A 26,054-nucleotide genomic window follows, 5' to 3' on the forward strand; every position below is an offset into this window, starting at 1 on the left:
AGGCAAGGACAGTAACTATTCAGTAATTGAGGAGAGCCAAGGGAAACACAATGGGAAACATACTGGAAACAACAGACTAAAGTGTCTGAAGTCTGTAGTTGTCAGCATAAAGGAACAGCTTTGCTGTAATGTCATAGAATCAGAGAATCACACAATTTTTTGGTTTGGAAGGGACCTTCAAGCTCATCCAGTTCCACCCCCTGCCATGGGCAGGGACACCTCCCACCAGCCCAGGTTGCTCCAAGCCCCGTCCAACCTGGCCTTGGACACTTCCAGGGATGGGGCAGCCACAGCTTCTCTGGGCAACCTGTGCCAGGGCCTCCCCACCCTCACAGGGAAGGATTTCTACCTCGTGAAGAAGAAACTTTGGACGGTGTCTGTGAAATACCCCAGCTCAGAGCAGCAGTGCTGTGAGACCCGGGGCTGAACAATTTCTGTACAAATGGAAAAAAAAAAATCAAACCAGCCAGAATATCCTATAGAAAAGGCCAGAGACAAGACCTTGAGCTGACCAGTCCTTCCTTGCCGACAAAGCAGACACCTTCCCTGCAATCCCAATGGTCTGCAGATTTATTTTTGGCAGATGATAATTAAAATGGTCTCTATGGCTTTAGAGAGCAGCCCCGTGTTGCACGTGCTGGTTGAAGCGGAGAGTGCACGGTGAGCTCCGGGTGCCTCGCCCAGCTCTGCTCCTGCCCCGGCCCCACCAACGCTGCCTGGGCACTTGGCTCTCTGCAGTGCTCTCCTTTCTCATCAGCAAGTAAAAAAGTTCTGGTTGATAACCAGTCCAGTCCCAGAGGCAGAATAAAAAGTCCTTGATAAGACCTAGAAAAGCTTGTTTCTAACAAAACCAAATGCAAACGTGTCAACACAGTTCCTGGGTCAATGCCTTTTGCTCAGGTTCCACCATCCATGCACTGGAACTTGCTTCCCCTGTAGAGCAATTTAATTCCTCTTCCATTTCCCACCTTCCAGTCTTCTCAGGAATCTTGACAAGCTATTCCTCCATTTTCATCTTCAACATTTTTTCCTATGCACATCCTTCCTGCCCGTCCCTTCCGCCGTCACACCCTGTTCCTCTCAGCTATTTTCGGAAGGCAAAGACATCCCGTGTTTTCAGGCCTTTCTTGCCTTCACTTCCTGGTCTAGGAGAAGACACTTCCACCAGCCCTCCGTACGGGCAGCTCTCGGACTCGGGGTGATGGCCGGAGCACTCCACGGCGGGGATGAAGCCACTGTCCCACATCCCTGTCCCACACAGCTTGCAGAGGTCGTGCAGGCTGCAGGGGATGCGGGGGAGCAGGTGGAACTGATAGAGCAGACTCCTGGCCTAGAGGGCAGGGAGAGAGGGAAAACATTCACTCCTCACTGGGGGATGAACACGGAGAGCTGAGGTGGCCTGTGGCTTCCTCTCCCATCCTCCTGTTTGGCTACCTGAGCTTCAGCAAAGGCGTGTCCCTCTGAACACAGAGCTCAGGGTTAACTGGGACAGTGGGACGTCGCAGGGGCTGCCACACGCCACAGCTCATCCCACAGCTCCATCACTCCAGCTGAGATGGAGTGGGGACCACAGCACCAACTGCTCTGTCTGCCCTTTCCCTGACCATGGGCATGGGTTATCCCAGCCAAGGGTTATCCCAACCATACTGTCACCTCCAGGCAAAGAGCAGCATCCCACCCTCCTGGGCTCCAGCCAGGCACAGGGATACAGGCAATGAGAAGCTGAAGCATCAGTCCTTGGTTTCCTCAACGCCCTGACTCATCCCTGGACCCGAGCCTCAGCCCCTGGGTATTTACCTTCCTGAGTACGAGCTCCCCGTTCATGTGCATGGCCAGGTTGCTGAAATGCAGCAGCATCTGGTCAGTGGCCAGCTGTTGTTCAATGACATCATCCCCGTAAATCACCACGATGGCCACACAGATAAAGAGGTGGAAATAGTCTGTCTGCAATGAGAACACAGGGGCTGCTGTGCAGCAGGTGGAGGCAGAGCTCTGGCTTCACCTCCCACCCTCCACAAGTGGGTCCTTGGTGAGAATTTTTGCTCTCTCCAGTTCTGCCCAGTGGTGAGAACGTGAGTTACTGGTGAATTCTGGACCACAGATGATGAGCCAAAGCCTCTTCTCTTCACAGCATGGCAGCAAAGTTTGCACCACAGTGTTCAGAGCAGACCAGTGATTTTTGGGAAGACATTTCCCAGCTGTGTAAGAGAAGCCTGAACTTCATAAGTGGGTGTTCAGTACTTTCTGAAACACCTCCTTTTGAACCCCGGACATCCCCAAGGAGAGGCAGGAGCAGGGCTCCATCCTCCTGCTATACAGATATAGTTCTTCTATAGTTACAGACCCTCTGTAACACTGATTTATTTTGGCTACTTTGCTACTAAGAGGCTTTATGGGAACCCTGCAGTGCCTGCTGAGGGGCACGGACCATGCCCTGCCCGTGCCAGCTGCCTCACCTGGTAGTGAGCCCAGCACGCCTCCCACATGCGCAGGGCCTCGGCCTCCGGGAACTCCCGCTTGAAACAGAGCAGGATCCAGCGGTGACAGAAGAGCATCTGCAGGCCATCCTCTCCCAGGGCACAGAGGTGCTGGTAGAAGCGGGGGTGCATGAGCCGCAGCAGCTCGCGCAGGTACAGCTGGAAAGGACGCTTTGAGCTGAGGGCCTGCCTCGGGCACAAGGACTTGTACCCCCCTCACCACCCCTCGGCACCCCGGGGACCCCCACACTGAGAGCCAGAGCTGGAGAGCTCTCTTCCCTCCCAAAAAGCTCCAGCCCTGTGGCCTGTTTAGTACAGCACAGCCAGGAGCACGCTTGGGTCTATCACCAAAGGCCAGAGCTCATGGGCCACAGCAGCTATTTCCAGGAAATATGGATATAACTGTTGGGAGCGCCCCAGTCACCCAGGAGCAATTCTCTGCATCAGTTATTTCCATAGAATCATAGAATCCCAGAATATCGTGTGTTGGAAGTGACCCACAAGGATTATCGAAGTCCAACTCCTGGCCCTGCACAGGACAACCCTGAGGATCAGCCCAAGGATTTTGTGGCTTTGGAGCTTGACTTTGCATACTGGAACCCAGGGAACTGCTTTTTGTGACTGGGGAGAGGAGATTGACAGAGAACAGGATCCCAGCATTCAGCCTCACCAGCTGCTTCTCCATGTCCTCATCCCGGGGGGAGCTGATGAAGATCGTGTTCTGCATCAATCCAACAAAGCACCAGAAAGTATCCGACTCATCCAGGATCTCTGCCAGGAGTGGAGCAACCAGGTCAGACATGCCCTGGGAATATCCAGTGGCTGGGTTAAATACTGCATAGTTCAGCAAGATCCTCCTGGAGCAGAGACACAAACAGGGAGGTGGGACAGGTGAGGGCAGGTGACAGCTGAGCACAGCCCCATCCCTTCACCCCAACTCTCACCACACAGGCTGAGCCAGGATCAGCGCAGGAGAGTCACAGATCCTCTGGCATCTAACACATTAACTTTTGAGCACCTTTTGTTGCATCCCCCTTTCCCTAACAGAACTGTATCTGGAAGCACAACAAAGATACACTAACACTGTACATAACCGTGACTCTCACTTTTTACAAGTCCCACCCCTTGGAGCAGACTCGGGTGTGCTCATCCTCCATCCCATCAGAACCACAGACCCAGGCACCTGCACACAGCCCTGCACAGCACCCCTGTGTGTGCAGGGAAGGTTGGGGATGGGAGCAGGGTTATTAGAGAAGGAAATGGCTACAGAAGCACTGGAAAGGCTTTATTGTTGCATCCCTTGATTCCAGTCAGCAGATGCACAGTGGGTGCTGTTCAGCATTCCCAGGCAGCCCAGGACTGGCTGACCGAGTTGTCCATACGCTCGGCAGGACATGTTTGGGTTTGGCACCAGACACTTCACCTCATGGTTTCCACGTTGGGGTTGTTCTCCCCTCGGAAGAACTGGTTGCTGCGGTCAGTCCTCACAACGTCCTTGTCCACCGTGAACTGCACCTGACGCCAGAAATCCTTCTGTTCATCCGGAGTCATGGACAGCCTGCAAGTTGAGCAGCAACAGGAGACCATTGCCAAGAGAGGAATATGGTTGCCACAATGAACAAAAAGCCTCAGTTCAGTCATTTCAGTCTTAGTTTGCAGAGAAAAACTATTCCTGTACAGCGTTTTCTCCGCACCTGAAGAACAGACAAGCAGGTCTGTCCAGAACAGCGGATTGTCTGTCCCAAGGGATTACTAGAGGGAGCCTCCTGGGTTATAAACGGGATGACATGATGTGTTTGCTGTGATACACACCTCAGAAGCATCAGACTCTGCTCTCCACTGCTTCTTGGGGGTGGCACACCTGAACTCACTCTGGTTTGATTGTTTCCTAATTAATACCACCACTGTCCCTCTCCAGCTTAAATGTACCCACAGCTATTTAACAACACATAGTTCTTGCAGTAACAACCTCCTTAAATTAGATATCCCTTCTCCTTCCTTATTTTTATGTACAGTTTTATTTATAAAGAAATATAAGATCCCAATTTCACCTTCAGTGTTCTAACTCAAGCCTTGCCTGTGAGATGTTTCCCTGTGTGGTACTGACGAGCCTGTTTCAAAAACCCAAGTGAGCTCTATGGTTCAAATTATTATTATCAAATTATTATTAGTTCCAGAGCCTCAGGAGGTCAGCAGTGCCTGATACACCTCCTTCACTGTCCCTCTCACTTCTTTACTCCAGCTTCTCCTGATGCAAAGGAGGCAGAGGCTGCACATCACCAGCAGTGTCACTGCAATGTCCAGCCTGCGGAAGATGAGCAGGGGAGGGTGATGCTGGTCTGTTACCTTTTCTCCTGGATCTCAAAGTATTCTTTCCTCTTCTGCAGCCTCAGTGCCTCCCTCTCTTCAGAAGTGGACTCGTAGCTGTAGTAGTGCAGCAGAAAGGGCCACACCTCCCCACGGATGGAAATATCAATCCCACCAAAGAAAATGGCCTGGAACAAGGAGCAAAAGTTATGGCTGGTACAGTTTTAACATTCCCAAATACAGCAACAAGGAACTGCCCGCTGCTGTGCTTTGGTGCCTCTGCAGTTCTTTCCTGACAAGTGACGCCTTGATTCAAGCTCCTGCAATTTGCACATGTTTAGAGGGAAAGTGCTGGCCCTCTATTCCCAGACCAGACACAAATCGGGCTCATTTCAATGTCAATAACCACCCCCGGAGAGGCTCTATGATTAACGTGTCGTTCTCATGTCACGGCTTAATCCCCAGTCCCGGAGACACCGCACTGCACTGCAAACTTCTCTCTCAGAGCCCGGGCCCAGCGCTCCCCCTGTGTTATTTCATACAGCAGTGGCAGTTCCTGCAGCAATCCCAGTTCACACAGCAAGCCCAGTTCATACATCAGTCTCAGTCCATACATCAAGCCCAGTTCATACATCAATCTCAGCTCACACAGCAGTCTCCAGTTCTCTCTGTGATTTGGTCACACATTCTGCAAACACCGTGGGCATTGGGCACTTTGGTTTATTGATTCCAAACGGCAGCAGAAGTGGGACAGCTTGTCCTTGGTCATGGATGGGAGATGCTCCACCATCACAGAATCACAGAACAATTGGGGTTGGAAAGGACCTCTGGAGACCACCCAGTCCAACCCTCCTGCCGAGGCAGGGGCACCTGGAGCAGGTGACACAGGAACACATCCAGGTGGGAGTCTGCAGGAATCTGCTCCAATCCCACAGCAAGATCTCCAGCCAAGGCTTCCTACACCAGTCTCCACACTCCCAGTCTTCCCCCCGGCAGGAAAGCAAACTCCTGCAGCTTCCCCCTGGGGACTTGCACTCTGCAGCAGGAGAGAACAGACGAAAACCTCTTACCTTCTGCAGCTTGTACTCCTCTTCCACCTGTCCGGATTCGTTCAGGTGATGGAGCCAGGCAGACACGTCGAGGCGCCTGTACGTGTTCTCCTCGGGGTGGGTTTCCGAGGAGGGCAGCTTGGGACGGCGGATGGAGAACTGCATACAGGTTTTCTCATCAGCGAGCTGCTGAATGGGGGAAAACAAACCAAAACTGGAGGCAGGAGCCAGAGAGAGCAGCGGAGTGTGAAACCCAGAGCAGGGAAACCTCTCTGTGTGGTTCATGTAGGATTAAACACTGAGGAGCTGCACTTGGGGAGGTTTTGGCTTTTTTTTTTTTTTTTTTAAATTCCAACCATTACAATAACAAGAGTGATTAGAATAATTAAAAATCTGAGCACCACAGAACAGCTTCATCTTAAAAAAAAAATAGTTTCCATTCCTCCTCCAATCTTATCCCTGACCTGAAACTGAATTAATGCTGCTTACAGCAAAACTTCCCCCTGCCAGGAATGCTTGCAATAAATTACATATGATTGGCCATATACAAAGGGATTGCTGTTAGGCAAGCGGGGAACGGCGCTGCCAGGCTCTCTGAGGGCACTCATGATCCCAGTGCAAGACTGCAGCTGACATTTAATTTAAAAATCAAAGGTTGCTCAATGCAAAAAGTGAGCCCATGCGACCATAATAAGAAAAGCAGCGGGGGGCTCTGTGGGAAGGATGGAAATTTAAAAATCACTGTTTCTAATAAGCACATACAATATCTTAAACAGATAATTAAAGAGCTCTTATCACATTTGTATGTAGATTGAACAAAATATGGCAAGATGCGTTGTCAAAACATTCTCCAAAGCCGTGAGCTGTGTGCCATAAGATGGATGAAAGGCTCTGACTGAATTTGTGACCTACCACTGCAGATTTCCAGCCACCTTCCACGCCTAAAGGGCAGTGCTGCCCTGTCAGCTCTAGCAAAATCACTACCTAAGCAAGTCTTCTGGATGATCTTCCCCCACATTCTACAGGTGGAACAGGAATGGATGGGGGACAAGCAAGTCCAAGAGAGACCTCACGTCCGGCTCAGAGTTCCATCCTAAACATCCAACACATTGCAGCTTTCTGCACGACTTGGTGACATGAACTCAAAGCTTCATTTCTCCAAAACACAAAACCAAGTGGGAAACATCTGCTGGAAAACCCCTCTTTTCCCCAAGAACCTCACTCAGGTACCTGGTCCTTGAGATGGGTCTCTGTGCAGTACTTCCACTGCTGAAACACCTCGGAGAGTTTATCCAGGCCACCGTGGTGAAAATGGAAGATCTTGTACTGGCTCTCCCTGCTTGCAACCACCAGCTGCCCACAGGTGCACGCCTCGTCACTGCAGGGAACAACGGGAGAACAACCTGCATGGGCTGCCCAGGGCAGCGAGGGGCCAGCAGGAACGGGGGTGCTCTGGTGAGAGAGAGTGCAAAGCAAATCCCAGCAGGCAGCACCAATCTGCCCCTTCCAACAGGGCACAGAGGCAGTTTTACAGCCCTAGGACTCGGTGATCCTTATGAGTCCCTTCCAATTGAGATATTCTGTGATTGTTTGACATGGCCATAGTGACCATTTTCCCCAAGAAGCTCCACTAGTACCTGGTAACAGTACTATTTTTACCCTTCCTTCACGTGAAGGAATTAAAATTTGTCTTGCCTGGAGACAAGTACACAAGAAGTCTGCTCCAGAAACATTAAGGAAGTACACAAAGTCAGCTCCTGACTGTACACAAAGTCAGCTCCTGATTGTACACAAAGTCAGCTCCAGAGGAGCCTGGTGAGGGGCAGGCAAAGGAAAAGGTACCACAGGTAAAGATTTTTTTCCACACCTGTAGGTTATTTGGAGCATTTTTGGTAAGACAGTTAAGAGCACCCTTTACCTTATTAGGAAAAAAATCCTTTTGGTCCCATAACAGTAATTCAGAGTCTCTCCCTGGGAAGGCTGACACTTGCTTTCCTGGAGACAACCACTCTGGAAAGGCTTCCAAGGAGGACTGCAGAAGCCATCTGCCCCCAGCATCCCCAGAGCCCCGAGCCAGAGCACACACAACTCTCACACACAATGATCCAGTACCTGAAGAAGAGACGAAGGGATCTCATTTGTCCCAGGTCCACTCTGAAGACACCACAGACCTGCTCGAGGGCAAATACCTTCTGCTGTTCATCCCATCTGGTGCTCTGTGTTTGCCCATTGTTCTCCTGGAACTGGGCACTGGTGTCGAGGCTGGAGGCAGAGCTGGTGGAGCAGGTCATGCGATTGTCACACGTGTCCCTGCGGACAGAGCGCGGGGGCGAACACCCCGCAACACATCAGCCCTGGGAGGCTGCAGGTGCATGCAGCAACCACGTCCAAAACCTTTAGTCAGAGCTCTGAGATGGGGATTCAGGGCAGGCCCGAGGAGCCAATAACTGACAGCCCCTGTAAGAGGTTAAGTTATTTTTATTTAAATTGATTCCCTATCATCACAAAAAACATCCTGGTTTTGGTCTGTTCCAAACTGCACACAGAACTTCGGCAGAGCCAAACCCATTCCTCAAAACACTTTTGAGAAGGCAAAATTAAGAATCTCAAGTAATGCCCTCAGCTCAGCTGCTCCTCACTGGCATGGGGACAGGAGGTGTGAGTACATTCCTACGGCAGCAAGGACCTGGGATCTCATCTGGGAAATTCCCTCCATGACAGGTAGGATCCAAAGATGTTTCACCTGAACTCCAGTTTCTCATTAGGTCTTTGCAAGTGGACCTGCCAAGCCTGGATTTGTGTCTATAAACCCCAAATGGTTTCCACTTGCAATCTTGAAACTTCGGGGAGTTAACAATGGGAAGTCACACCTGAGCTCTTCAATGCACCACAGGTACAGTAAATGAACCCAACCCTTTCCCAACCCAGCCCAGATCTCCAGCTTTAAATGCAAACTGAGCTTAGACTCAAAAAGCCCACATGCCCCCACCAGCCCTGATCCCAAAAGAAAAATACCACTGCTTTGGGAATGAAGTGAATGTGAAACTGTGACCCCTCGGTTGGTGAAAAGGCCAATGCACGTGAACAATCCCCGCGCGGGGCTGAATGGGCTGCGCTGTGAAATCAGGGCTTGCCAGACAAGGCCAGGAGCAGGTACAAAGCAGCCCCCTGCAAGGCCACTTTATGCCATGTTTTCTAATCCGCTTATCCAACAATGTGGGCACTGAAGGCTGGGAATCACACACTCAGCATGCACTCCACACCAGTGTGCCTTCCCAGCCTGGCTCCAGGGCCTCTTCCGCAGGGACCAGCCCTGTGTGCCACATCTCCCTATGGGCCAGGTCGTTGCATTCCAATGGACAGGGCTCCGCACAACCCAGTTAGTCGTGGGTTAAATTTTTAACCAAGGCCCTTTGAGCCACCCCATTCTAATGTGTAACTCAAACTCCAGAGCCTGCACTGGGAGCAAATCCCTGAGCCCCTTCCTGGTCCTGCAGCACCATCTGGATGAAACCAAGGCTGGCTGACTTCAGCTAAAGGAGTGACTTCACTGCTCTGGGCACGAAGTTCTGCTGCTCCAGTATTTGAAGAGAAAGCAGCAAAGCAGAACTTACATTCAGGCCATTTGGAGGATGAGGATTTAGAAGTGATGTGGCAACAGGGATCGCACTACACACCCAAACTCTCTCAGAGAGCATACACAGCAGGTTTTCCAGGTTAGACACCAGAATACCTCCAGTGTCAAGCACATCTATACACCTGCCTTGGGAATTTTTCCATGAAGATTGTACTGTTCTTTGTGAAAAATCAAGCATTACTTTTGGATAAAGCGTCAAAATGTAACACTTTTTAAAACATTCAGCATCTCATGTTAATGCAAATGTAACAGGAGTCCTGGTACAAGACACTTGGGCTGGACTGCCTGCTAGGAGCAGCTGGTATTTATGGAGCAACACTTCATAACAGCCACAGCTGGTTACACAGGATTTTCCTGGAAGAGATGACTCAAACTAACTCAAAGACTAAGCAAAGGCAACCCATTTTCTAAAACTCTTGCAAAGACGAGCTGGTCAGCATGGCAAAGGGCTGGAGGGTGGGTTGGTGGGAGGATCCTTGCCCTGTGAGTCCTTGCCATGGAGACCAAGGTGCTCATTCTTCACGAGCATCACCTCAAACCAACAGCAGCAGAGAACTGCCAAGAAATGAGTTACCAGTAGAGCTGGGCAGGCTTGCTTTGATCCCAGGAATTCTGTAGCTCCTCAGTGCAGAACACCATTGCCCACTGCAATTCCTTCTGCTACATAACCCAGATCTCAGACACAGCAGCAGTAACCTGAGACCCGAGGGGCTGCAGAGCCCGGGCACAGCGCTGCTGGCACTGCTGTGTTTTCAGGAAATGCTTCTAAAGACAAATGTTTACAGTTCACATTCACTGGTGACAAGCTCGCACACGCATCCCACAGACACGGAACCAACTCGGGCAAGCGGATTTACCCTTTCCAGCCAGAAAAAGGCACTGAGGGTAAGCAGGGTGGCTCAGCGTGTGCAGCCCGGGGAAATTCCGATGTTCTCGGTGAGGTAGAGGGTGAAACCTGAAAGAGACACCTGTGCCCCCCTGCCCTTCACAGGGGCTGATGAACACGAGCATTCATACACAGGACAGATGCAGAGATAGAACCACCTTGTTCGCTGGTGCTTACTGAGTCAACGGGGAAATTCGGAAAAAACCCTCACTGTGTTTTAAATTACTTTTTTTCCTATATATATTGATCGAAAAAAATGAAAATACTCTAACTCACTGGACTACTTTCAAAAATAATTTTAATATTGAGATCATTCTGGATGTCAGTAACAACAACCATTATGATGTCTGCTAATTTTGTGGATTTTGGGGAGTCCTCTACCCAGGCACTCAAGATATACAGATGCAAGGGTAGAGTTTATTATCTGTCAGTCTATTCTATCTGCTGGATGAGGAATTTATCACAGAGCACCATGCAAAAGCAGGGAGCTGAAGCATTGCAAGGCAAATAGCCGGAGGAACATTCCAGAGAGACTTTAGGTTGAGGGATCCAGGAAAAACAGAGCGCCAGCTAATATACAGCACTGCTCAGCAAAACAACAAGTGCACTGGGCCACAGGAATAAAAGGGGCAGGGAGAAAAACCAAGGAGGATTAGCAAAACCTGAGGCAGGAAACCAATAGACATATTTAGGTGTTCATTTTGGGCCCTCATGACAAGAAGGACATTAAAGCACTGGAGCATGTCCAGGGAAGGGAACGGAGCTGGGAAGGGTCTGGAGCACCAGGAGCAGCTGAGGGAGCTGGGGGGGCTCAGCCTGGAGAAAAGGAGGCTCAGAAGGGACCTTCTCGCTCTCTGCAACTCCCTGACAGGAGGTTGGAGCCAGGGGGGGTTCAGACTCTGCTCCCAGGGAAAAAGTGACAGGATGAGAGGAAATGGCCTCAGGTTGCACCAGTGGAGATTCGGGTTGGATACTGGGGAGAATTTCTACATCAGAAAGGCTGTCCAGCCCTGGCACAGCTGCCCAGGGCAGTGTTGGAGTCCCCATCCCTGGAGGGACTTAAAAGCTATGTGGATCTTGCACCTGGGGATGTGGGTTAGTGGTGTCCTTGGCACTGCTGGGGAAGGGTTGGACTCAGTGATCTTAGAGGGCTTTTCCAACATAAATGATTATGGGATTCCACTTCAGCCTTTTCCCCTCACCAAACTCCCATTACTCTTGTCTCAAAACACGTGCCATTCTTGCTGGGGAGCAAGACCAGGTGTCGATGTATTTTCTCCACTCAACAGTCAACTCCAGCAGCCAAGCACATCTGCACTCCTCGAGCTGTTGTAGCCCCTAAGGAGCCACTGTCCCCCTCCCACCACGTGGGACCTCCTGCACGCCCGACAGAGGAGCTCAGACCCTGCAAGGGAGACTTCTGATGTGCAGCAATAGGACCCAACTTGCTGTTGGGTTAATGCCTTGGAACACACCTACAGCACAAAGAGAGCTAAACCCAATTATTATTTCTGTTCCAGAGCGGGGGCAGAGACCTGCCCTGATTACCTGGGAAGCCGATTTCAGCAACAGAGATCTAATAACTCATTTTACGACGTGATGTGACAAATGTAATTATAAGAGAGAAAGGGGCTGAAGGTTACAGCCATGATGTGGCAGTCACCCAAGCTGTCAGCGTGCACCACCTGATTCCCAGAGAGCCTCCTGCAAGAGCCAAACCCTCCTCATGGAGCTGGCTCTCCATCACCATTGTGCTAACCTATGCTGTCGCTAATAACAGCTCTCCCACAGCCCCAGCATTCCTGGCTTGGGAAGCATCATTTACAGACAATGAGTATCATCATAATGTATGAGCATCCATGTAATGGGAATTACATGCCCCTTTTCCTCCCCAGGGGTTAGCATTTCTCCGTTTCTCTGCTATTCCCCACAGGCACTGACCTTCTGGGCTCCTCTTCTTCCCAGCAAGGTGAAACAGCTCCTGACAGCATCAGCTGCTAAGACAGACAGCTTCAAACAAATAATCCGTCAATAAAAGTTCAAAGCTATCCTGAAATGCCTAAAAATTTAGTGCACTGGCTGTACAGAGCGAGGTAATATCGGGCAGCTGGAACCCAAATCCATTGTTCTGATACAAAAATTGCCCTTGACGATATACATATATTATGAACTGTGAAACCTGCTGACTTCAGTGACACAAAAGGCATGCAGAGGAAACCAGATTGGTAACTTAGTATTAAAAAAAAGGTGTCAAAATGTTTCTGCTCGCTCTGTGTAACCTTGCAGAGCAGGGCTGGAAGGACACTTGTGGGACAGCACCAGCTTCCCACGGAGTGTGGCCACACAGAGCCAGCCACAGACACTAACCTTAATCAGCACAGACAAGTAACTAGGTTGAGGACTGTGTTAAATTCAGCCTTTGGCAGAAAATATTTGGAACTTGAAGTTTCTGTGCCTCAGAGAGCCCAAACAGAATCAATTTCCACTGACCACAGTGACCAGGGAACAAGGTGTTGGATAGTCTGGATGAAAGCCTATCCAGGATTTCTGAAATTAGATGTCCAAACATTCACATGTGGAAGCATTTCTATTCGTCCACAAACACAGGGGTAACTAATCTAACAACTCTTTCTATTTGTTGGGGAAACCTGGGAAAAACTACTCAGGCCTTACGGTACAAAGTACACGGATGTCAGCATGGACTTTCCAAAAGCTTGTTCCACAGCCTTTCCATTGATCTGTTTGCTTTCAAAACATAAATTTCCTCACGTTGAACTACACTAAATGCTATTTAGTAGCTAATTAACTTTCTGTGCTGAAAACCTCCTGTAATTGCACTTCTTTCACCTTTTTGAGCCTGTGTCCCCTGGGGAACCCAAGCTGTCCTACGGCATTTGTTCTGCTCATTTCTATCTCACAGGCACAAGTTCCTTCCCGACACCCGGCTGCCAATCACGGCTGCAGAGGTCACTGGAGACCAAATTAGGAGCACTCTGCCTCTGACAAACTTGCTTTGCTTAGCTTGTCGTAAAGGGAAAATAAACGGTTACGAAAAATAATTGTATCCTTTCATGCAGGGCACCAGCAGATCCAAGCGCTTCCCCAAGTCAGCACATTGTTGTTAGTCACTCTTTGGGTTCGTGTTATTAACAACATCCCAAGAACAAGCTGTTTACATCCGAAAAGTGTTGGAGTCCCTCCCTCCCCTCGCACGTGGACGCAGCAGAGGGGTCTGTGGTCACCAGCCCTGAACACGTCGGCCACAGCGGCACGGGGAGCGCAGGGACCTCCACAGGCACCCTCTGACCTTGGGCTGTAACAGCAAGTTCACGATCAGGGACGGGGCTGGGAATTAACATCAGCTCTGCCAACACCAGCCTGACAAATAAACCACTGTAACACGACGAGGGACTCGTGGAAACCCGATTATGCAGCTTTGCCTTCTGACGGGCGTAATTGGTTTGTCCTTGAGAAATAAAGATCAAACCGATTTGTTCTGCTTTACGGGGCTACTGCAATCCGTGTTTACAGCACCCTGCCTGCTTTCCCAGAGCTTCACAACTACCTGGCAGAGGTAGAACGTGGTTCACCATCCCAAATGTTGATGACAGCAGACACCGCGTGTGCCGGAGCGGCCGGGGGGCACCCTGGTGGTGCTGCCGTCCTGCCCCACGCCAGGAGGAGGGCGAAAGCCTCACCACACTGGGGGCTTTGTTGCTCCTAATTCATCCCTCCAAGCCCTCAAGCCTGAGGGGAAGCCGAGCGATTCCAGCCAGCAAGAGGGACATTAGAAAAACAGCCCCACAACCTCCGAAGGGTCCCCCCAGTGCTGTGAGTTGAAGCAAAAGGAAAACAAAATAAACCCAGAATTCTTGAGTTAATTATTTAGATTGTAAATGGGAAAGGGAAAAAAAATAATCAGAAGTTTGTAGGGAATTAATGGGTGTTTTAATCTCTTTTCCCCAAAGTCTGGAATGTGACACACATCTACCTCCAGCTAGCAGACAAACAATCTGCTTCCACAGCTGACACCTCCACACAGGTGTAGCTGCTCAGGTAAACCCAAACGAGGTTTTTCAGTTTTTCTCTGTGACTTCTTGTTGCAGGGAGGGAGTGGGGGCAGAATGAGCAGTTTGATGCTGATGAATAAGATACACAGAGCTCCGAGCAGCCAAACACAACAAATCACTTAGAGCCAAGCAGACGCTGCTCAAGGATGCAAATGTTACCTTCGATTTAAGGGAGGAGAATATTCCAGAAGCTGAATGGTGGATTTTTACAATCCATACGGAGAACGGGTACCTCATGCCTGGGTTTCTGCTCATTAATAAATCAATCGAAATGCAACACTTTAAAAAAAAATTCCTTAGATGGAAAAAGTGATTTCTCAGCAAAGCCTGAAAAAGAATGTTTGCTTTTCAGCCCATTCCAGTCTGGAGAAGGGGACCTTTCTTCCTAGTGTTTATTTAATTTTTTAAATCAATGGATTATTTTGCTTCTTTTGCTTTCAGTTCTATCCATGCAAAAATAAAATTCACCCCTAATTATGCTAATTACAATCAAGCCTTCAAACCCCTGCTCCCTTGAAAGCCCTGCAGATTACCTTTGTTCTTGTATTCCTGGCTCTAAGCAGTGAACTGGGAATTTCAGGGGGACGTTTTAGTGGCAAAGTTAACCAACTCCCTGGACTCTGCTGCTGCCCCAGCGTGAGCTGAGCCAGCACCACCCAGGGAGGATTTCACTGTTTCCACAAGACAATGCGGATTTCCCAAGGGAAGAGCTTGCTTCAAGTAGCAGAAAAGGGAGAGGAAAGAGGAGCGCTGCCTAAAAGCATGTTCCAGAGTTATTGTAAATGCCTAATGCTGGGATAATTGCGAGGCCTGAGCCAAGGAGACAGAGGCCGTGCAGATTTATTTGCATATACTGTGGTGCTTTGGAGGGGACATGCTCTTTATTTTGATCCAGTTAACACAATTCTTCCCTCACAAAGCTGTGGATACCTGCCAGCGCCATTTATCTCCACTCTCCATTCAGATTTCTGGGCGCTGTGATCGTATAAATAAGTAACAGAAGAAATGTAAGAATATCCAGGGAAAAGGAGAGATCTGAGAAGGACTTGGGGGTGCTGGTTGGTGAGAGGCTGGACATGACCCACCCCAGAACTCCCCGTGCCCTGGGCTGATCCCCCAGCTGGGCAGAGGGCAGGGGCGGTTCTGCCCCTCAGGTGAGACCCCCCTGCAGAGCTGCTCCAGCCCTGGGAACAGCACAGGAGGGACAGGGAGCTGCTGGAGCCAGTCCAGAGGAGGCACCAGGATGCTCAGAGGGATGGAGCAGCTCTGCTGGGAGGAAAGGCTGGGAGAGCTGGGACTGTGCAGCCTGGAGAAGAGAAGCTTTGGGGTGACCTGATTGTGACCTTGCAGGACCTGAAGGGAGACTACAGGAAAGATGGAGAGACTATTTCCAAGGGCCTGGAGTGGCAGGACAAGGGGGAATGGCTTCAGACTGCCAGAGGGCAGGGTTAGATGGGATATTGGGAAGGAATTCTTGGCTGTGAGGGTGGAGAGGCCCTGGCACAGGTTGCCCAGAGGGGCTGTGGCTGCCCCTGGATCCCTGGGAGTGTCCAAGGCCAGGCTGGAGCAACCTGGGCCAGGGGAAGGGGTCTGTGCCCGTGGCAGGGGTGGCACGGGATGACTGCCCGGGTCCCTTCGCCCCGGGCCGTCCCCGTCCCCGTCCCCATCCCCGTCCCCGTCCCCATCCCCGTCCCCGTCCCCGTCCCCGTCCCCGTCCCCGTCCCCGTCCCCGGTATCTCCCTCACGGGGGGCGGGCCCGGGGCGGCGGGAGCGCCGCTGGGCAGAGCGCGCCCCCTGGCGGCCCGCGCGGCCCGGCAGCCCCTCCCTGAGGCGGGACGGGGGTCGGGCCCTGCCCGCCCTGCCCGGCACCCCCCGACAGGGGCTCGGGCCCTGCCCGCCCTGCCCGGCACCCCCCGACAGGGGCTCGGGCCCTGCCCGCCCTGCCCGGCACCCCCCGACAGGGGCTCGGGCCCTGCCCGCCCTCCCCGGCACCCCCCGACAGCGCCCGGGGGCGAGCGGGTCCCGCCCCGTGCCCCCATGGCTGCGCGGCCCTGCCATGGCCCTCTCGGGCATCACCTGCTCTCGGCACGGTCGGGCCCTCTCCCGACATCGCAAATAAAAGAGCTTCACGGGCCCTCTGAGCCGCAATTCCCGATACCGAGTGAGCTGTCACTATTTTCTTCCACTGAAATCTGGCAGCGAACCAACGGGGGGAAGAAACAAACCTGCTATAATTAATGTTCTTGCTGTTCAAATATTTATATAAAGCAAGATAGAGCCGTATGCCTCTGCAATCTCTTGGATCTGTCCAACCTCAGCTTTGCAGACGGGAACAACTATAATTGATTACACAGGGCTGCTGATGGCTCAGCCCAGCTCCCCTGCCTGGTACCCGGCTCTGTGCAGACCACTGCTGCCTTGGAGAGAGGTTACACTGACCCCACGGTGCAAACAGAAGGGGAAAAGGACTATCCTTCTCATGGAAGAAGGATTTGGGGGATATTTTTTTCCTGGGCATGGGTTTGGGTACAAATGGAATTAGGAGCTTTGGTGTCTTACATCATAAATGGCACCAGTTCAGGCAAGTCCTGGGGAATTGGAGCCTGGACCAGTCAACCCTCGTGCTCATCCCCAAGGCTGAAATCATCAAAACTGAGATGCTGCAAGAAGTTACAGGAGATTTTGAAGTCTGTGAGCAATTTCCCTGGTTCTACTATAATCACTTCTGTTACAACAGCGATGAATTCCCAACCTCTTGATGACTCCAGAGCTCCCGCCAGTTCACACTAATTTCAGCTCATTTCCCTCATAATTTTCCCTCCTGTTTTTGCTGCAGAGGTCGGAACAGCTCTAAGCCCTTCAGGTGAGCTGCCAAAACAACATGATGCAACACCATTCCCTGCTCCCACCTGCTCCCGCCGCGGCTGCCGCCCTCCGCTCCCCGGAGCAGCTCATTTACTGATGAGCTCCTGGGAAGAGGTTTAACAACAGGATGTGCAACACATCCGTAAAAATTGCATCAACTGCGATGCCAAGGAGTTTTTCTCTGTGTTGTGAACTTTGCCTGGACTGTCTGTGATGGATCTGCCGTGTGAATCCACATCTGCTGAAGAACGTGAGAACTCACCATCGTCCAGCTCCATTATGAAAATGTTTTATTATTTGTATTGCTGGCTGCTAAAATGATCAATGTCTTATGAAAGGCATTTCCTTCTTGCATTGATATCCATGACCATGTGGCTTCTGCTCGTCCTTTACAGCAGGAGCTGTGGGAGCACTGCTGGCCACTGTCCCAGCACCTGCAGGGCCGCTAGTGGAGATCCAGCCTCTGGCCAGATGTTACCCCAAGCTCCACTCACAAAATTCCACCACCAAGGCTCCTCAGTCCAAGTCCTGACTGTATTGATCAACATCTCAAGCTGAAGTCAGCGAAGGAACCAATACCAGTGTTTGTTTCTCCCCATCAGCACTTTTGTGTTGCTCCTCAGGTATCAGCAGCTGCTGTTTATTAAGTGAAAAGCCTTCAGCAGCCCGAGCACCCATCGCTCGGGAAAGCTCCTGTTAACCAGGGATCACTCTGGCACAGCACAACCCCCCACCCCAAACCAGACCCCACTTACAGAGCACTAAGTGCTTCCACAACCAATTGTATAGATCTGCTGTCACGGTCAGTTCAATAACTCCATCGCTGGACAGACATTACAGACGGGTCAGATGCTGTTTGGTTGCCAGGATGTAACAAAAACCTTTTAGTTTCACTTTACTGATGGGGAAAATGGAAGCTGAGGAAGCCAGAGTTGGGCACAGAGAGCAGCTGCCCTGAACTCGTGCCCTTCAAACCACAAGGCAAATGTTTCCTGACGGCCAGCAAACAACGGTGACCAGGGAGGGAAGGGACAGAATGGAATGATCTTCTTTCCAGAATCCCTCCTTTCCTACAGAAATGCAGTCCCTGACAAAGCTGCCATCAATGCAGGTAATCCCCACACCAGCTACCTTCTGCAGGAACCATGTCCTGTGAGCAGAAAGGGGCCCCAAAGTTAAGGACACAAACCCCGGGAGAGCAAGGCCACCTTTCCCTGAGGGATGAGGACACCCTGCAGCACTGGTGCCAGGCTGGTCTAGAAAGAGAAGCAGGAGTGTGCATGCTGGTGCTGGGACACTCCCATTGCTCCCACCCCGAGGAATTGTGTAAATGGGAGGAGAGTGATGATCGCCACATGGGATCCCTGGCAGCCTGTCAAACCGAGAAGCAAAGAGGAAAAAAACAATGGATACGTTTTTATTTCCTTATGTCCTACCAGGCCAGTTGTTGAACTTACAATGACCAACTCATTGTGCAACTCCAAGGCTCCCCAGCCCACCTCCCTCCTTCCTCTCCGCCCCTGGTCCACGCACAGTGTTTCGTGGTCCCTTCTGCCCAGGTGGCCAGGCCACCTCCTCAGAGGATGCTCTGAGAGGCAGATGGGACTCGTGACTCCTGCTCACACAGGAATTTTGGCAAGCGGCTCGCTGAGCCCTTGATCTCATCTGACCCAAGTCTACCTGTCTGTCCCAGTTCCTCCACAGTCCCATTTCTCCATTTCTAATCATATGGGGAGCTGGCTGGAATGAAATGCAACATATTCCTTTGGCTTCTGCAGCAGCCACGGGGAAGAGCAGAGTTGTCTTTGCAAGTGCTCCCAGTGCAGAGGCAAACAACCAGAAACAGTCCTTCCTCCTGGCAGGGAGGAGGTGGGGACCAGGAGGTGGGGAGGGAAGAGAGCTGGAACAATCTGCCAGCAGCACAAGCTTTGTTCCCACTCCAACTCTGGCTCAGAGGGGAAGCAGCCAGCAGAAAAAAACCCTAAACCAAAACAAACCCTTAAGAAGCAAGGAAGCTGTTCCCATGCTTGCAGTGACTTCTAAAAGAGCATCTCCCACCCCCGAAATGCTGGGATGAACGCAGGAAATAAGAGATGCTTTTTGACAAGACTTTTGCAAAGTATTCCATGCAGAATCTCCAGCTCAACAGATTGTAAGATCCTGCAGATCCCATGCAAGGGGGCTCTATGGGGAAGAACAAATTGGCATAAAAAATGCACACGCTGGACAAAAAACCTTTCAAGTTTGAAGTCCCAAACAACAAAAAGTCTGTTTTATTAATCTGCTGTCAATTATGGGTGTCACATGCACTGTGTGAGACTTCAGGCTGGCACCACAGGAGTTAAAAAAAAAAGAAGAAAAAAATCAAAGCCAAGCAGGCCCCTGAGCTTGGTGTGCAGAGCCAGCTCTGCCTGGCTGGAGCTGCCGGGGCTCCAGCAGCAGCGAGGAAAGCCAGCAGAGGGCAGGGAAATGCTGCAGGAATGCACAGACAAGGCAGGGAAGATGCAATAAACTGTATTTCCTTCCTTTCCCGACACTATTTGCAGCTCAGAGTGTAAGTGTTGCAGAACACTTAAACCACAACACTCCTCACCCACTGGCCGGGCCCCAGACACTGCCTGGGACCCTCCTGTGCCAGCTCTGCTCCTGGTGCCAAAGCTCTCCGAGACCACAGCATGCCTGGGACAGCTGTGGCTCAGGCCAGGACTGGGATTTCCCCAGGATGAGCTCAGTCTCCTGGTTTTCAGCAGCCAGGACATTATTCTGAGCATGTCCCTCGCTCCTCCCACTTCCAACCACTACAGTGGGAGAAGAACCCTGCAACTGGGCCACAGCTGAGGCCACAGCTTCCACAAACACACACTGAAAGACAGGAACATTTTTCCTATAAGAATCTTACTGTTGGAACTCAAAAATGTTCCCAGAAGCATTTTCATTATATTTTATTTACAAAAAAAAAAAGCTTAAAAATCCTCCAAACTTCACTTTTTTCAGAGTGACTGAGACAGGTCAAACATACATGTTGTCAGTGCTGCTTCAAGGAAAAGAATCATCTCATACACCTTAAACAGACAGAGGCTTTGGTTGCAGTGGATTTGGGGGGTTTCTGTTTTTTAAGTCAAGGCCAAGAAATTTCTAAACTAACACAACCTTCTCTGAAAGCACAGACAAATCAAATGTCATCCTCAAGCATCAGCCCAGTGCCAGAACACAGCCTGAATGGGACATAAAAGCTAGAAACTAATAATTAGAGTCAATTAGGAATGACACTTAATCATTCAAAGGCCTCTATAGATTTTTTCCAAGGTGTGTTTCATGAAATTTTTGTAGCTTCCAAAATCTTCTATACTACTTGCCACAAAAGACTGGCAGGAATCATATTTGGAGAGCTAAAAGAGACGCTGTCAAAGTGACGTTGTTCACAGTATGGAAATCAAAGGCCCATCCTGGGCACCCCACAGCCCCTCTGGAGCCAGAGGAGAGGCTGCAGTGGGATGGGATGGGATGGGATGGGACAGCCACCACTCAACCCACTGCCCAGGTGCTGCAGAGCTCAAGCCCAGCAAAGCCCCTGGGTCACAGTTAATCAGCAGCATCCTGCTGGGGCACATCTCAAATGCAAAGCTGATACAAAGTCTGACATCACCATACTGAGGGGTTTTAAAATATCCAGAGAGAGTTGAATGCATTAGAATATTTCCTCACAAACCTTGCTCTTACTGGCACTCTCTGGGCTTGAGAGCCCATAAAATAAAGAGGCCAAATTGCTTCAACTGGCAGGTCTCAGTGCAGTCTGTGCCTTGCTCACGTGCACAAAGGAGAACTCCTTTCTCACTTCAGGCGTAGTTTCAAAATTGAGCTGTAGCCTAAAACTCAGCCCCACAGTGCTTGAGGAACACACCTGCCCTCCCCGAGATGGAGACGAGTGATACACCAACAGGGCACAGATCAGAAAGCCAGAACCACTGGGTATGAAAGCAGTGAGTTACACAGGTGTCCTCCTGCGTGTTAGTCCTCTGCCAAGGTGCCCTCTTACCTCGTGCAGTTTACTGCAGGTGCCATTGAGAAGCACTGATGAAAACACCCAGGTTAGATATGCAAGAATTAATATTTATATGTCTGAAGCGGGACCATGTTCTGAACAGCAGCAAAACAAGCTGCCACATGCAGGTTTTGTGTCAAGAAGGGGCCCGGAGAGGTGCCCCCAGCTCAGGAAGTCACACGGGCTCTTTGATGTGGCTCTGCACGAGAAGCAACAAGCTCAGCTCCTCAGCAGAGCCAGTTAGGCCAACAAAGGACCTGTTTAATTTAGCAATGCTGCTTCCAGGGCCCAAGACACTTCATCTCAAAGGCTGTACACAGACAGCCCTGGATGTCTGGGGCCAGGGTTCACTGAGCAAAAGCAGAACTGGCAGGCAAACAGTTTCCTGTAAATTCCACAGGAGTCTGAAGCAAGACATTCTGCTTGATGCCACTGTGAAGTTTCACCATCTCCTTCAGCATCTCCAAGCTCAGCACCCAGCTGTGCACGCAGAAACTAGAGAAAGGACGCACTCACCTGCTTTCACTGTCCAGAAACACGGAACTGCTGCTTTTCCCAAGGGCTTCACTGATGGGAGAGAGGCAGAAGGGGGAGGAGAAGGCATCAGAATCAGAGTCAAAAGTACTGTCCCTGCTCACGTCATCAGCAGACAGCTCCAAGGAGCCCTCGTCCTCGCGGCAGTCCAGCCCTTCCTCGGTGCCCTCCGCCGACAGCTCCGACCTGTTGTGCTCCTCCTGGGAGCTGAGCGTGCACAGGATCCCTGAGTCGCTGCGGGGGGGCTGTGGGGACCGGCGGGCGCAGCCCTGCGACAGCCTCTCCCCCTCCGAGCAGGGGGGGCTGCTGTAGGGCCCATCTCTGCCGGGCTGGGACACCAGGAGCTCGTCTGCCCTGAGGGTCAGGGCCCCCCTGTGCTCCGGGGGCGAGGCGAGGCCCAGGCCCTGAGCGTGGCGGCCGCGTTTCCGCGGGGCTTTGCGCACGGGGGAGCTCTCGGGGGTGATGTAGCGCAGGGCTTCCTCATCCTGCCTCTGGATGCGGGAGTTGGGCACCCAGGCCAGGATCAGCGTGGTCCCCAGGAGCTCGTCCTTCTCCATGTACAGGCACAGGTAGCCTGAGAGAGAGCACAGGAGCAACCGGTTGTGACGCAGATTTGTTCTAAGGGAACTGCACAACCCTGACATTTCCCTTTCCCCGTCTCCCCATCCCTGGAAATGTCCAAGGCCAGGTTGGATGGAGCTCTGAGCAACCTGGTCTAGTGGAAGGTGTCCCTTCCCATGGCAGGAGAGTGGAATGAGATGACCTTTGAGGTCCCTTCCAACCCAAGCCATCCTGAGATTCCCCCCACTTGACCATCACTTACACATGGGCAAAACAAACCCTTATAATTTACCAGGAGAAAATTGTGGAGTGCTCAATATTATTCACTATTTGCAAATCATTTCAAGTCTGCATATGGCTTTTGAACTGTCTAAATTCCCTCTGGCCTAAGTGGACAGAGAAGTGCCATACAAATACTTGGACTTCCTGGATAGATTACTAATCAAGAGTAAATTGTGAAATATGTTGCCACATGTAAAACTTCTACTGTTTCTTAGTTAAACAATTTCAAGTACCAGCTGAACATTGATTTCTCAAGAATATTTACCTTAGTGTGGCTAAAGGGCTACAATTTTCATGGAAAGCCAATGAAAAAAGAAGTCACCCACACACAAAGGGAAGCAAGGGTCAATGTTCACAGAGTAATTTGTTTTGTGAAGCTGAGCCAGGAGCCACAGCTCTTTGATGAGAACATGAAAGAGTGCAGGAACAGATGAGAATAAAGGAACAGAGCAGGATTTATCTTCATTTACTCCAGTGCATGTGGCCACAATCAGGTTTTCTTGCCCTTTCCTTTACCAGTGGTTGCTGAGGCCACTCCAGCAATGACAGCTACAAGAGGATACTTGGATTTTCTGAACAATCCAGACTGGAATGAGCAACAGAAGTTATTGTCCTCAAATGACAACTGTCCATCTTCCAGCAGTACAAAAGGACTTACTAAACCAGGTAAATCTGTGCTGGACCAGAACAGAAAGGAAGAATCAATTTTCCTACTAAAAGAAGATGGATCAGCTGATGGATCAGCTTGTGGGTGGCTTTCCTTAGTCCTCCACAAGATTGCCTTGCCCTGGCCCTCACTGGCACCTCTTCATTCATAGGAGCCCAAAATACAGAATTTGATAGAAACACCCGCCAGGAGAGAGAAAAAGAGAGTGAGCAGTGTCTGCAACACCCCATCACCTGGATGGTGCTCCCCGACGCCTTGCAGCAGCTCGGGTGGGTGGACACAGACATTGTTCTTGGAGTAGATAATCTCCCCATCCAGCACAGAAGATGAGCTGCCGCCGCCACCGGGATTCAGGGTCAGGAGGTCGGAGGCTTTGGAGGAGGCACGTCGGAGGAGTCGCCCCAGAGACATCGCCAAGGAAATGTTTCCATTATCTGTCAGCTCGAGTCAGCAGCCAAATCCAGAAGATCTGCCAACAAGGGGGAAAAAATAGTGTTAGAACTGATTTAACAACAGCACATGCCACCCACTGTCTGAGGATGAGTTTCCCATCAATGCTGCACCAATCCACAATCCAAGCAAGAGCCTCTGAATGCTCTGGGTCTGTAACATCACCTCCATGCTTTAGAGAAGCTGAAGGACAGAATCCTGGGATGTGTTTCTCTGCAATGAAGAAATATGAAGGCAGCAAAACCCCACATGTTAACAGCTACTGTGGGGAGGAGGCAGAAAAGCAATGCTGGTCACTGAAATCACCCAGTGAGGGAACAGCTCAGTGGTGTGGAGCTGCCCAAGGTGTCACTGACCCTGGGATGTCACGGAGTCACAGCTGATCCCAGAGGGCTCCTTCAGCACAGAAATGGCCAGGACCATGGCACTAAACACGAGGCTGCTGCTCCAGCCACAACAACCTCCCATCTCCAAAAAACCATCGAGCAAACTCACTGCATCCCGTGTGTGTCTGGGGTTTGGGGGCTGGGAATTTTTTTCTGTGAGGTTGTTTTTTGGTTTTGCTTTGGGGGGTTTTTTTGAGCAGTGATGGTTAAATAGAGCCTTGTCAGAGGTAAGTGGCAAGAGCCCCCTGTTCAACAGAGTGGGCAGAGCCCAGAAGCAGTGTGGCACACCAACTCAAGGCAAACATTCCACCTATCAATAGCTTTACCCCTGTGCTCAAGTGAGGTGTGCTCCTCATCGGGGCTGTTGGTGAGGAGCTCTGCAGTGGACCCACAGGGGTCACCCAAGCTATAAACTATTTAGCAGATGGACCAGGAAGACTTGATGTATTGGAAGAGCAGGTGGGTCTCACACAAAGCAATCCCACAGACAGCCTGACACCCTTGGGTGCAGAGAAGGTTCCTGCTGCCATCCCCAGCTGGGAAGCACCAGAGCCAGGGCAGTTTCTGTTCTGCCAAAAGCACACAAGGAGAGGAAACACCTGCTTTTGTTCCTTTGTGTTTACATGGCCCACCTTGCTGTGAACAGGCCAGTCTGACCCAGCACACCCTGCACACGGCCACGCTCCAGGGCCAGGACAGCCGGTGGGGAGATCAGCCCGGGTGTTCCTTGGGGCCAGTCCCACACCACGGGCTGCACGGCCAGGGAGAGCCAGAGAGAAAGATAAAACAGGCAGGCCCTGACCTGTGCTATCAGGGGCACCTTCTCAGGAAATATTTAAGGGCCCAAAGCAAGCACCATGAGACATGGAACAGCTCCGATTTCCTTAACCTGGTTTTGATGGTATCTCCAGCCAGCCAAGGTGGGGAGAAGGCACAAAGAGCAAACAGAACTGGAATTTCTCCAAGAGCAGAGTGAGGGCTGCAGGGAAGGGAAATAGCTGTCCTGGTTCTGACAGATTGGTACGTACAGAAGACCGCAAACGAGACTGCCAAGCTGCTGACAGAGCCTTCGTTAAAGGGCAAACTCTTGGTTTAACTGGCAATCACCACATTTGTCAGCTTGAATCACAGCACAGGCGGTTTCTGCGTTTCAGTCTTTGCTGGGGCTTGATGGAGAAGCCTCAACCCTGCTCTGTACCAGCAAGTGTTCAGGATGAGAGGATTACTTTGCAAGTCCTGCGCACTCCTGTCTCCTTCCAGCACCAAACACAACATGCATCCTCATGTCTCAGCCCCAAAAACCAAACACGGTGGAGCTCTGTGCTTGTTCTCGTCCGCATTGCCAAACCCCACAGCTTCGGGCTGGGTTACACCAGGGAAAAAGTCATTTGCTCAACCACATTTAAAGAACAAATCACCTTTCCTCTCATTGCACCCTGCAAGAACAGACAGTAAATTCTGCTGCAACTGCTCCTTCCCACAGCGAGTTACAACAGGCTGTGTTCACACAGTGTCGGGGGGGCTGGAGCAGTGATGTGGAGCAACCTGAGCCTCCAGCACACCTGAGCAGGGGCACCTGTCACCACAACACTTGGTAGGCAGCACAGAGTGACCAGCTCTGCCCGGTGCTGTCGAGACTGAAACCAGCCCTGCTGTCCAGACCTTCAGCTCTGTCAGGGATTTCATCAGAACCCTAAAAACCTGTGCACACACAGAAGGAAGGTGGCACCAGCTGGCTGCTGCAGCTGGCCAGGGAACGCTTCCTCAGGAAACACGAGGGAGCTTTTCCCACCAAGGACAGGAGATGGAGGAGCACATTGAAACAAGAGCCCGTGTGATGT

At 51.1% G+C, this 26,054-nt stretch overlaps 1 protein-coding gene across 3 annotated transcripts in view; it reads right to left on the bottom strand.

Moving 5' to 3' along the window:
- Positions 1–456: 456 nt before the first annotated feature.
- TBC1D16 (TBC1 domain family member 16) overlaps positions 457–26,054 on the bottom strand; it is a 29,671-nt gene continuing 4,073 nt past the window's right edge. The window contains exons 2-12 of one of the 3 annotated variants that reach the window (XM_017812071.1): positions 23,611–23,846; positions 21,850–22,441; positions 7,946–8,143; positions 7,064–7,211; positions 5,855–6,019; positions 4,824–4,972; positions 3,901–4,035; positions 3,148–3,334; positions 2,457–2,636; positions 1,798–1,944; positions 457–1,330 (exon numbers count right to left, since the gene is read on the bottom strand). In XM_017812071.1, the coding sequence (XP_017667560.1) occupies positions 1,085–1,330; positions 1,798–1,944; positions 2,457–2,636; positions 3,148–3,334; positions 3,901–4,035; positions 4,824–4,972; positions 5,855–6,019; positions 7,064–7,211; positions 7,946–8,143; positions 21,850–22,441; positions 23,611–23,788 (2,325 nt within the window). In that variant the 5' untranslated portion in view covers positions 23,789–23,846 and the 3' untranslated portion in view covers positions 457–1,084. Of the gene's footprint in view, positions 1,331–1,797; positions 1,945–2,456; positions 2,637–3,147; positions 3,335–3,900; positions 4,036–4,823; positions 4,973–5,854; positions 6,023–7,063; positions 7,212–7,945; positions 8,144–21,849; positions 22,442–23,610; positions 23,847–26,054 lie in introns of all 3 variants that reach the window. The other 2 variants (XM_017812072.1, XM_017812070.1) reach the window with 2 other exon arrangements.

Source organism: Lepidothrix coronata, unplaced genomic scaffold (genome assembly GCF_001604755.1).
Source record: "Lepidothrix coronata isolate B3197 unplaced genomic scaffold, Lepidothrix_coronata-1.0 Scaffold34, whole genome shotgun sequence".
In the NCBI taxonomy this organism is placed as follows: domain Eukaryota; kingdom Metazoa; phylum Chordata; class Aves; order Passeriformes; family Pipridae; genus Lepidothrix; species Lepidothrix coronata.